The following is a 13,432-nucleotide window of genomic DNA, read 5'->3' as shown; positions in this document are numbered from 1 at the left end:
TTTGTTCTCAATATAGCCGTTAGCGCTTTTATGTAAATAAAACAAACTTTGGACAAGGAAGTCCTCCTCCTTTCTCACACATCAGGAAACAAACACACATGATAGACATGGGAAGGGGTGCGGAGCAGAGGGGTGGGCTTGGCTTGAGGAGTTCACTTTAGAGGTTGATCCCAGTGGCAAAATCTAACTCTGAAGGCCTTTACCGCTTTTCATTTCCCAGCTGGCAATGTATCAAAACAAAATATATACAGCAACTTGTAGGGAAAGAGAAGAAGCACAAAAGGCAGGCTCAAGGGTGAGAGCAATTTCTTTCTTACAGTTTAAACCACTATGAAAGATGAAGTATACAGTATCAACAAGTACTGAAAATAAACCATATTTAGTAATATATATAAATATGCACTAATACACACAAAGCAAATAAGTGACAGGCCTTTCTTTTGGCTCCAGATTATATCTTTCATTTTATAATTTCATTCACAGAAAGAAATAGGGGCTTTTTAGTAACATAAAATGGTTTATCTTTATGCTGAACATGCAATATTCATAAAATCCAAATGCTTTCATTAGATTTAAGATTTTCTTCTTACGTTTAAATTTTTCCCACTATAGTTCCTGAGATCTCATTTCTATGCCATGACTGTTCACATCTGCATTTTAAATGCAAATGCAGACTCCACCACCTGATTTAGCAAGTCAGGATGCACGCACACTGTAGTTCTCATTTTCGGGCACCTTTGACGACAGAGTGATATTTAATACTGAATGTAAGCAGTCTTTTCATCTTATACTGAAGAGTAATTGCTTCCCACTTTAGAACTATAGCATGAGTTATCATCTCTAACTTGTTCTCTAAGTGCATGGAAAAAAATGACAAAGAACATGATGGGTTTACTCAAGGGAGTCAGATCTTCGCTAACTGCTGAGAAGAAATCACGGCCAGTCAGGCAAAGCACAGTGAGATACAGCATGAGAAATGACATGCATTTCTGTGCCCTGGTTTGTGGAAATCATTTCTATTGCATATCCTCAGAATGCAGAGGCTGAATTTTCCATGGTGTCAAACATACCAGACAAAAATTACAGCTGCACATAGATGATGATGTTTATAATTGTACATATATTTGAAAGAAACTGTACATATACAGCTGCTAAAATTTTTGTTTACAGAATTTAGTGAAGGTGGGAGACACAGAGTGCTTTCCCTTAGGTTCTAGGAGCCGAAGCAACCAATGCTTTCGAGGCTGTCTATTATCAAGTTGGGTTTGCATAGGCTGCCTCCATAGTCTGAAGATGAAATACAATAAAATCCTATCAGGTCAGACCCACAGTCAACCATTTCCTATACTTAGTATGCACAAAACAGAATAAGATGGTGAAAGTAGGAAGATGAAGCCCTATAAACAAACTATGTCATTTCTTCACTCTATACCACAGAAAAACAAACGAATATGAGAAAGCAAATGACATACACATACAGACTTAAATCCAATTCAAATGTCATGATGTATAAATAAATATAAAATGCATATGGAAAAGAAGAGTATTTAAATTCCACTCAATGCTACAAACATTTTTCTCATTAAAATATAAACCCTTACCTTTGCTTGTCTCTTATTGGCTTCTCTTCTGGCTTCCCTTTCTTTCAGTCTTTTTTCCTACAGGAAGAGAGGGAAAATTAGCAATCTGTAAACTTATCTAGTAAGTGTAAATCTCACTACACATTCATAACAATTCTTCTTAAGCCAACCGGATAAGGCACCTTTACCTTTCAATAGATATTTATTAAGTGTCTACTGAAAGACTGGTGTCAGTTTTCATAATCATTAAAGATGTGCCAAACAAATATGTAATCAAATCACAGTTCACTTATTAGCTGTACAGTTTTAGATAACTTACTCTCATTTTCTCACCAAAACAAGGAGATAAAAGAAGCACACATTTCATAAAGTTGGTGTAAGAATTACCTAAAATAACATAAATGCCTAGCACAATCTCTGACATGACAGGTTCACAATGTTGGCTATTAAAATAAAAAGGAAGACATGTAGTAATGACTACTTCCCTTTTCGTCTAAGATTAGAATTTATAAAAGATGTAAACCCCTCATCCTTGGGGTTCTTAGAAAAGTGGCAGTATTTTTCTCAAAAGAAAAACAACAGAAGATTATTCTTTTAAGCACCTTTTCTCATTGCTTTATAATTTCCCCATTAGTTTTCCAATGATCATAAAACAGGCAGAAAATGCAGTACTAACATTTTCAAAATAAGAATTATGTATAATAATAAAATTCAAAAGAACAAAATAAAGCTAAAGTTGAAAAAAAAATTGTTTTAAACAGAATGTCTCTTTTCCTCTTCAAAAAATAGTGGTAAAACAATATAAAGGCTAGTCTCAATCCAAAATCATAGCTAACAATATATAAATGTATTTCAAATACAATCAACTACCAGATCAATGTAAAAAGTGAGCAAACAGCAAATAATTTTTCCATGAAGAAATATGAAACTGCAATCATGATTCCCTCTTACATTAAACATTCACTAAAGGGAGAATTAACAAGATTTTTCAGTCCGGACAATCTATCATTGTCAGTATTCACACATGGCTTTCTGCAGATTCAAGAACCAAGTCTAATACACACTTGAGAGACAGACCTGAGGTTGCTCTGCTACTCACAGCACTGAGAAGGGCAGGAAATTGCTACCATCCACACTATACACCCCATCTAGGTTTACAGACTCCTTTTTATTAAAAAGTTTCAAAGCGGGTTAGATCTAATTAATACAAAGAGGAGAAGAGCCCACAGAACTTGCAGATTGAGTTTTCACAGCTTCAGACCGCATAGCAGGAAAGATAAAATCTAAGTGAAACTAACAAAAATTCAAATTCAAATGGCAACTGTTCATGTGTCATACCCACTAAATAAATCTTGATGCAAAATTATTCTTTTCTGAGATTAATATATTATTCTTTTTTACACTAGTTTTGGAGAAAATGGTTATTACTTTGACTTCCAAATAAAACATACAACTAAAAGGGCAGGGAAAACTTAAACAATGTGCAGTTATACACAGAAATACTCTAAAGATTATTTGCAAGTTCCAGGATCAAGGTCAGAAGAAAAGATGAAATCAAAACAGATTTGTTCATCGTTAAAGAGCCTGGTAAGTGAGAGGAGCAGCAGTGCTCAGTCGCTTCTGTCGTGTCTCAGTCTTTATGACCCATGGACCGCAGCCCACCAGGCTCCTCTGTCAATGGGATTTTCTGGACAAGAATATTGGAGCTTGTTGCCATGCTCTCCTCCAGAGGATCTTCCCGACTCAGGGATCGAACCCACATCTCCTGCATTGCACAGGATACCACTCTAATGGCAGAAAAGTGAGGAGGAACTAAAGAGTTTCTTTATGAGAGTGAAAAGGCTGATTTAAAATTCATCATTCAAAAAAACAATCATGGCATCCAGCCCCACAACTTCATGGCAGATAGAAAAGGAAAAAATGGAAGCAGTGACAGACTTCATTTTCATGGGCTCCAAAAGCACTGTGCATGGTGACTGCAGCCATGAAATTCAAAGACGCTTGCTCCTTGTAAGAAAAGTTATGCCAGATCTAGACAACATATTAAACAGCAGAGATGTCACTTTGCTGACAAAGGTCTGTATAGTCAAAGCTACAAGTTTCCTAGTAGTCATGTATGGATGTTAAGAGTTGGACCATAAAGAAGACTGAGCACAGAAGAACTGATGTTTTCAAACTAAGTGCTGGAAAAGACTCGAGAGTCCCCTGGACAGCAAGGAGAACAAACCAGTCAATCCTAAAGAAAATCAACCTTGAATATTCACTGGAAGCACTGTTGTTGAAGCTCCAATATTTTGGCCACCTGATGTGAATGCCAACTCAATTGGAAAAAACACTGATGCTAGAAAAGACTGAGGGCAAGAGAAGGGGGCAACAGAGGATGAGATGGCTGGATGGCATCAATGACTCAATGGACATGATTTGAGCAAACCCAGAGATAGTGAAGGACAGAGAAGCCTGGGATGTTGCAGTTTATGGGGTCACAAAGGGTCAGACACAGTAACTGAACAACAACAAAAAAGAGATGAATAGTTTTTAGCTTAACAACATGCTTTAGCCAAATGTTACGTTTCCTTTTATTATTAACAGTGGTCTGCTACTGTATGGGTTTCCCTGGAGGCTCAGATGGTAAAGAATCTGTCCGCAAAGTGGGAGACCTGGGTTCAATCCCTGGTTGAGAAGATCCCCTGGAGAAGGGAATAGCAACCCACTCCAGTATTCTTGCCGGGAGAATCCCATGGACAGAGGAGCCTGGCGGGTCCATGGGATCACAAAGTGTCAGACACGACTGAGTGACTCACACACACATACTGCATGGGTAGGCTTCCCTGGTGGCTCAGTGGTAAAGAACCCGCCTGCCAACGTAGGAGACAAAGGTTTGATCCCTGGGTTAAGAAGATCCCCTGAAAGAGGAAATGGCAATCCACTCCAGTATTCTTGCCTAGGAAATCCCATGAAGAGAAGGGCCTGGCAGACTATAGTCCATGGGGCTGCAAAAGAGTTGGGCGCAACTTAGCAACTAAACAACAATAACTGTATGCATCTTTCATTCTAACAGGATTTTTTTCCTGACAGCATTTCAAGTATTGGGTTGGTCAATAGCCAACGTTTTTTTTCCATAAGATGGCTCAAAAAGTAGCACTTAGTTGTCTTTAACTTCATTCAAAACAGTTTTTTTAGATTGCATTGTGATAGCTGTCATATCAGCATGCATTAAAAAAAAAATCACCAAAATTGGTGAATTTTTGTGTAGTCATTTTAATACTGAAGATGGAAGAAAGCCAGCAATATTTTCGGCATATGATTCTTCATCATTTTAAGAAAGGTAAAAATGTAACTGGAATGCAAAAAAAGATTTGTACAGTGTATAGAGAAGGTGCTATGACTGATCAAATGTGTCAAGAGTGGTTTATGAAGTTTTGTGCTACAGATATCTTGCTGGATAATATCCACGGTTGGGCAGACCACTTAAAGTTGACAGCAATCAAATCAAAGCATTGAGAACACTCAAAATTATTATTACAAGGGAGATACCTGACATACTCAAAATATCCAAACTAAGTGCTGAAAATAATTTGTACCAGCTTGGTTATGTTAATCACTTTGATGTTTGGGTTCCACATAAGTGAAAAAAATCTTTTAGACTGTATTTCCACATGTGATTTTCTATTTAAATATAATGAAAAATTCCATTTTTAAAACAAATTTTGACAGCTGATGAGAAGTGGATACCGTACAATCATGTAGAATGAAAAAGGTCATGGGGCAAACGAAATGAACCACCACCAACCACATCAAAGGCCAGTCTTCATCCAAAGAAGGTGATGCTGTGTATATGGTGGGATTGGAAGGGAGTCCTCTATTATGAGCTCCTTCTGGAAAACCAAACAGTTAATTCCAACAAGTACTACTCCCAATTAGACCAACGAAAGCAGCACTTGATGAAAAGTGTCTGGAATTAGTCAACACAAAATGCATAATCTTCCATCAGGATAATGCAAGACCACATGTTTCTTTGATGACCAGGCAAAAACTTATACAGCTTGCTTGGGAAGTTCTGATTCAATGACCATATTCTTCACACTGCACCTTCAGACTGCCATTTATTTCGGTCTGTACAAAATTCTAATGGAAAAAATTTCAATTCCCTGTAAGGCACATAGAACAGTTCTTTGCTCAAAAAGAAGAAACAACCTAGATGTCCATCAGCAGATGAATGGATAAGAAAGCTGTGGTACATATACACAATGGAGTATTACTCAGCCATTAAAAAGAATACATTTGAATCAGTTCTGATGAGATGGATGAAACTGGAGCCGATTATACAGAGTGAAGTAAGCCAGAAAGAAAAACACCAATACAGTATACTAACACATATATATGGAATTTAGAAAGATGGCAATGATGACCCTGTATGCAGGACAGCAAAAAAGACACAGATGTGTATAGCGGACTTTTGGACTCAGAGGGAGAGGGAGAGGGTGAGATGATTTGGGAGAATGGCACTGAAACATGTATAATATCATGTAAGAATCGAATTGCCAGTCTATGTCCGATGCAGGATACGGCACGCTTGGGGCTGGTACACGGGGATGACCCAGAGAGATGTTGTGGGGAGGAGGGTGGGAGGGGGGTTCATGTTTGGGAACGCATGTACACCCGTGGTGGATTCATGTCAATGTATGGCAAAACCAATACAGAATTGTAAAGTAAAATAAAAATAAAAAATAAAATTTAAAAAAAGATAGAAAGTTTTGAGAAGACAGAATTACGAAGTTGTATGAAAAATGGAGGAAGGTAGTGGAACAAAATGGTGAGTATATTGTTCAATAAAGTTCTTGGTAAAAATGAAAAATGTGTCCTTAAACCTCACTTAAGAAGAGAAAGAACTTTTTGGCCAACCCAATACATTATTTAATTTTTGCTTGTGTCCTGTGCAGAGAAACAGATAATTAAACACATTTAACAGTCACACAAATTGCTATTGTAATTATTCAGTAACTGACCTTCTCCCAACACACTAGAGCATCAGGAAATGGCACTTCAAAGTTCCAAAGAATAACCTTGATATGGTCACATCTGAAAAGCTCTCTCTGAACAAGTAAACACAATCTCTCTTTTGGGGTTTTCCATCTAGTCACTATAATCATAGCAGGAAAAAGCATACTAACAAATTTCCACTGAACTGCAGTATTAATTCATCACAGTCAATGAAGAATTTTTTAAATTTCAAAATTTAAATTGGCTATCACAGATCAAATAAGCATGTGAGTAGAATAATTATTCCTTTTAAGATTTCTGCCACAAGTCTCAGGTGGATGAGGGATATGAAACATGTATAATATCATATATGAAATGAATCACCAGTCCAGGTTCGATGCATGATACTGGATGCTTGGGGCTGGTGCACTGAGACGACCCAGAAGGATGGTACGCGGAGGGAGGAGGGAAGGGGATTCAGAATGGGGAACACGTGTATACCTGTGGTGGATTCATGTTGACGTATGGCAAAACCAATGCAATACTGTAAAGTAATTAACCTCTAATTAAAATAAATGAATTTATATTTTTTAAAAAATGAAAACATGACCAGGATATGAAACTAAAGTATAATAAAAAGAACAAACTTTCAATACTGGGTGACACAAAAAGGAAGTTAGAAAACTTCTCTTTGTTATCTTCAAAAGCTATATTAGCACTCTACCTGAAAAGAGGCAAGAGTAAACATCTGTCTTTCAACAGAGAACAGAATGTAGAATTATGGCAATCCAAAATTTGCGAAATGAATATAGGAAAAAAACTACAAATTTTTCTTTTGCTAAGAGAGGGAAAATAGTTCTTTTTTAAAAAAGATGAGTATATGAATCATAGATGCTATAAATGACAAGACAAAAATAAAAGGCTGGATTACAATGATTAGGAGGGAAATATCATTGAATTTTATTAGATTCAGTAACTGAGGTTCCTCAACCCCCTAACCCCAAACACTCATATTTATGTGGTTGCAATACTTTAAATCCTTCCTTTTCCTATTTCATTTTTTAGGATTGGTACCAAAAGGCATTTTATGCTAACAAAAAGAAGGCACAATTTTACCTTTAATTCTGCCATGCTACAAATGATAAGAAGGTCATGAAATTCAATCATAAAAATCAAATTCCCAAGAGACAAAAAAAAACATGAAAAATTACATTTCAAGGTACAAAATACTCCTTTATAGATATTACTACACGTCTTTTGGCTTCTCATAAACTATAGGTCCTCAGCTTCCAGAAAAGAAAGTACCATGAAGTATGAATTTCAGTAGCAGCCAGGACTATATATTTAAACCACTTTCATTCCATGTGCTTGGAAAGCTGTAGATTTGGAAACCCCTGCTTCTCAGGAGGTGGTGGAAGTGTACAGCCTATTTTAATGAATCTCAGGCAACTGAGTCAGTTATGTTAAGGATGGAGTTCCCAGCTGTCAAATAAAGGAGGGGACATGGATCCTCATTTCAGTATTACAGGAACTTCTTTTTTCAGAGAAGAAAAGTGGCTCAACAAAATTGAATAAAAAGAATCATTATAATAATCTTTGGCCTGAAGGTACCCCCTTTCCTCCAAGAATAAAACCCCAGGGATTCTAAATCCCTCCCAAGAACTAAGAACACAGCCAGGTTCTCTGATCTGTTACCTATTCTATAGAGTTTCATCCAAACAACATAAAAAATTGGTCTTCCACATTTAAATCTATAAAAACTACAATAAGGCTATGAAGACAGGGAGAAAAATAAATTTACACAGACACACTGATTCACTAATCAATTCCTTCAAATATTTCCTGAGCTACTATGTTCCAGGCTCTGTCGTGAGCTCTGAGTATACAGGGATGGGAAAAACAAACACAGCCTAGCTTCCTGTAGCTTGAAGCCTCCACTGCTCATCTCTGTAGTCTATGAAACGATCTTCCATTAGCACCAAACTCTGCCCCCACTCCTCAACCCCTCCAGCTAAACTGACCATTAATCTATAACCACCCCACCTCACTACACTGGTGGTGCCTTAAATATCCATAAAACAAAGAACTTGATAAAAATAGAGATAATAAGCAGGTCAAAGACTTGCCACAAAGTTGATAAAACCTATAAAATCTTGAGTATTTATCTCATTTTGGATGCTGGACATGAAAAAGGGCCCAAGTACCCAGACGATAAAGTGAATATCATGAGATGCTACAAGCTCATGAGAATAAGAAGAGAAACCTCCCAGGTAGACATTTCTAAATTATAGACAAAGGTACGACAGTAATAGGCTGGTTCCTTTTTTATAATAAATCTGGTCATGATGGTGTTAAGAAGGGAACTGAAGGATATGGTTGTACAAGAAGAGAATCTCTGTTTCTCCTCTATAAATAAGCTTTATTACTCATTAAGTCAGTTTGAGAATTAAGCACTGGATACATGTCCCCCCATGATGACATTTCTGATACGATGTTAGTATGTGGTCCTAAACTAAACTACTAACCACAATGCTTATTTTTTTCTAAATTTGTTTGAGACCAATGATCTTGGTCTGGAAATATGAACAATTTCTATCACTTGTCATTCCTTCTTCAAAATCCTCCTCTCCTCTTGTCATCCTCTACCTTCTGATTCATTGCCTCAGAGCTACTCTGTCATAAGAGAATGCCTACTGGTATGAAATAGGTAGCAGCTACATGGTTAAAAAGTGTGTAGAGAAACAAAGACCTTGGTAAGAATCCCAAGGCTATTATTTGCAAGCTTTTATATGCTGTGAGAAATAGATTTAAGGGACTAGAATTAATAGAGTGCCTGATGAACTACGGACAGAGGTTTGTGACACTGTAAAGGAGACAGGGATCAAGACCATCCCCATGGAAAAGAAAGCAAAAAAGCAAAATGGCTGTCTGGGGAGGCCTTACAAATAGCTGTGAAAAGAAGAGAAGAAAAAAGCAAAGGAGAAAAGGAAAGATATAAGCATCTGAATGCAGAGTTCCGAAGAATAGCAAGGGGAGAGAAGAAAGCCTTCCTCAGTGATCAATGCAAAGAAATAGAGGAAAACAACAGAATGGGAAAGACTAGAGATCGCTTCAAGAAAATGAGCGATACCAAGGGAACATTTCATGCAAAGATGGGCTCAATAAAGGACAGAAATGGTATGGACCTAACAGAAGCAGAAGATATTAAGAAGAGGTGGCAAGAATACACAGAAGAACTGTACAAAAAAGATCTTCACAACCCAGATAATCACAATGGTGTGATCACTCACCTAGAGCCAGACATCCTGGAATGGGAAGTCAAGTGGGCCTTAGGAAGCATCACTACAAACAAAGCTAGTGGAGGTGATGGAATTCCAGTTGAGCTATTTCAAATCCTTGAAGATGATGCCGTGAAAGTGCTGTACTCAATATGCCAGAAAATTTGGAAAACTCAGCAGTGGTCATAGGACTGGAAAAGGTCAGTTTTCAGTTTTCATTCCAATTCCAAAGAAAGGTAATGCCAAAGAATGCTCGTTGCACATAAGTTTGGGTGAACTCTGGGAGTTGGTGATGGACAGGGAGGCCTGGCGTGCTGCAATTCACATGGGGTCGCAGGGAGTTGGACACGACTGAGTGACTGAACTGAACTGAACTGAAATGCTGTGGGGCCTCAGACAATTTACTTGACCCTTATAAGTTTTAGTTTTATCATCCGTAAAATGAATCTCACCTACTTATAAGTTAATTGTTAGCATATAATATAAAAATGCTTAGTGCCGGGGCCAGTTAACAAACTGCTACTTGCTACTGTCTTTAATGTTCTTGTTATTACTATTCCTACAATACCTGATAACTACCTTTCTCCTTCTTGATTACATAAATTTATGTTTAAGACACCTCGATTCCATGCCAACTCAATTCTGTGTAAAAAATAATAAACAAAATAGATTTTCTAAGAAGTCCCTTTAATTCTTAACTTCCTAAAGAGCCTCTGTGGTGGCTCAGATGGTAAAGAATCTGCCTGCAATGCAGGATACCTGGGTTCAATCCCTGGGTCAGGAAGATATCCTGGAGAAGGGAATGGCTACACACTCCAGTATTCTTGCCTAGAGAATTCTATGGACAGAGAAGCCTGGTGGGTTATAGTAATGTTCATGCTAGTAGTTAAGTAGAATCCAGAAAACTCTGCACCAGAGTTACATTTTGACATATTATCTAAATACACAATCCAAAATGGATAAAGCACTCAAAGCAAATTTCAAAGAAATGAAAGAGAAGCTCATAATGAATCACTTCTCTCCACTCTCAGCTATTATAACAGATATTATCACACCAAACATAAGCTATCTTTCAGAGGTAAAAATGATGACACACCACAGAGCAGATTTTCACTTCATTTAAGTAAAAAACCTTTCAGTGACATGATTCATGGCCCATCTTTCACAGTTCTAACTGAATTATCAGAAAACACACTGTTTCTGTGCAAAAGCAGTGCTTTTGTATTTACAACTTCATTTACTAATGGTTTTATATGTAAAAATAAATTTTGCTATAATTTTACTTCTGATAAACAGTTTCAAGAGGCAAAGAAAATAGCAACATGCCTAATTAAGTATAGCTACTTATAAACTGCCAGAAAAAGCAAAAGACCCAAATGGTCTCAGAAGAAAATGATGCTTAATGGCTAAAATGAAGACTCATAAAGAAAAATAAAGATGCTGACTGGGTGACCCAAAGGAGTTACACAAGGCTCCAGAAGTCTCCAAAGTGAGTGGCCAAGTTCCAGCAAAGGGGCAGCTGAATTCCATTCCCAGTGAGGCCATAAACTATATCATCTTTATTTCTTCCTTTTTATTTACTTTTTGCTATAAATCTTTACAACAAAGATATTTACTTGAGTCATAGTAGAAATTACACAGTTTTCAGAATTTGGTAGATGAGAAAAGGAGTCAAGGACAGGTGTAATAACATGGAGGACTAACACATGGGCATAAATGAGCAGCTGAGACCCACATTACAAAAACGGAGTACACTTTCAAAGCTATCATGTGAGGCTGTTAATTTTAAACAGTAGGAAAAAACAATTACTTTAAAACAGGATCATTAAGACTAAATTCACTTACTATATTAACTATCTTATCCTTCTAAACCAAAATTAGATTCATGAAATATTTTAAACATGCTGAAAGATTTTTAATCTCATAAAAGCTTCTAAAACTGACACATTTTTCAAAATATTATATGTGTCATAATATGTATCAAATACAGAATTATGTTATAGATTTAATGGAGTTTTATTTTCATTTTATTCTCACATCTTACCTATACACACAGAGACAGGGGATCTCTCTAATTACTTGTTACTAACTCCTATTATCTTTCCCTCAATTTTCAGAATACAAAAGTGCAATCCAAAATGGTGACTGCTGATCCAAATGGACTAGGTAATGCTAGGACTCCAAAGCAATTATTCCAACTTGTTATACCACAACACTCTCTCCACCAAACATTATGCCAAATGTTAAAACCTAACATTAAAAAAAAATAATACATATGCATTGTAGGTAGAAATCCAGTCTGGTACATAATTGATTTGAGCACCTGTATTGTATCTTATGGGCTTCCCTGGTAGCTCAGCTGGTAAAGAATCTGCCTGTAATGCAGGACACCTGGGTTTGATTCCTGAGTCGGGGATATCCCCTGGAGAAGTGACTACCCACTCCAGTATTCTTGCCTAGAGAATCCCTATGGACAGAGGAGCATGGTGGGCTACAGTCCATAGGGTCGCAAAGAGTTGGACATGACTGAGCGACTAAGCACACTATATCTTATGTATGCTATTATAATAAACAAACTAAGTGTTCAAAAACATGAAATTTCACTAATTTAATATACAAATATTTAAATTTGTTTAAATAATAATTTTACTGATGAAAATACCAAGAAACGAATCATATTTGTGCCAGGTCGCATTCCCATTAAGCTGAATAAAGGGAAGATTACTTCGGTTTCTTCTTAGTGCTCTTTTTAGGTTGCATAATATTTTCAGTCTCCAATATAGAAAGTATGCCATGGGCCACTCTGTGCAGAATATACCTATTTTATATAAAACAACAAACTGCTTTAAACAAACAACAAACTTGTTTTAAAAAGATCTTATATCTCTTTTAGTTACAGAGAACTGGTTCAAAAGCAGTAGCATGTAAATTTCTTGTGATTTCTCTCCCAACTGTAACAGCCCCAAACTGCTCTCTTCAACCTTGTTGTGAGACAGTCACAGTGATAGTTTTAAAGTCATATGGTATGTTTTAACAATGGTGCAAAGAAAATAAATTATGTAAAGTCTCAAAAATAAGTACAAATGAAAAAGTATAGAACAGGACTGTAGAATACTGGAGTATGAATGTAACAAAGGGAGAAAATAAGAATAGAATATGAATTTCTATTTACTAGTCTTTGCATAAACTACATGAATATATTAATAATTAATAAAAATTTACCTCTGAGGTGGAGGCAAGAATAAAAATGACAGGTATGGGCAGAAGCAAGACTTCTCAACATTAAATTTATCATCTTGACTTTGGAAAACATGAAGATATTATTCATTTCAAAAATTTTAATGTAAAAAAAATTGGGGCACAGAAAATTTCTATGCAGTGACTGAATGTTCAAAGTTAGCTATGATTTAATTATAAACTTCCTGAGAATAGAACCCACATATTTTATTTGTTTATTTTTATTAATATTTATTTATTTGGCTGCTCTGGATCTTAGCTGGCAGCACTTGGGACCTTTGATCTTCACTGTAGCATGCAGGTTCTTTAGCTGCAACATGTGGGATCAAGTTCCCTGACCAAGGATCAAGTCCAGGC

The 13,432-nt window shown here is 36.6% G+C and overlaps 1 protein-coding gene across 1 annotated transcript in view; it reads right to left on the bottom strand.

The window, feature by feature from the left end:
- Nucleotides 1-13,432, bottom strand: part of DDX10 (DEAD-box helicase 10) — a 313,368-nt gene that overhangs the window by 123,131 nt on the left and 176,805 nt on the right. The window contains exon 16 of the mRNA XM_040257930.1: nt 1,602-1,658. Coding sequence (XP_040113864.1) covers nt 1,602-1,658 — 57 coding nt within the window. The remainder of the gene's footprint in view (nt 1-1,601; nt 1,659-13,432) is intronic.

This window comes from Oryx dammah, unplaced genomic scaffold (genome assembly GCF_014754425.2).
Source record: "Oryx dammah isolate SB20612 unplaced genomic scaffold, SCBI_Odam_1.1 HiC_scaffold_17, whole genome shotgun sequence".
Classification (NCBI taxonomy): domain Eukaryota; kingdom Metazoa; phylum Chordata; class Mammalia; order Artiodactyla; family Bovidae; genus Oryx; species Oryx dammah.
Note: the sequence above shows the minus strand (reverse complement) of the source record. Positions and strands in the feature narration are given on the sequence as shown.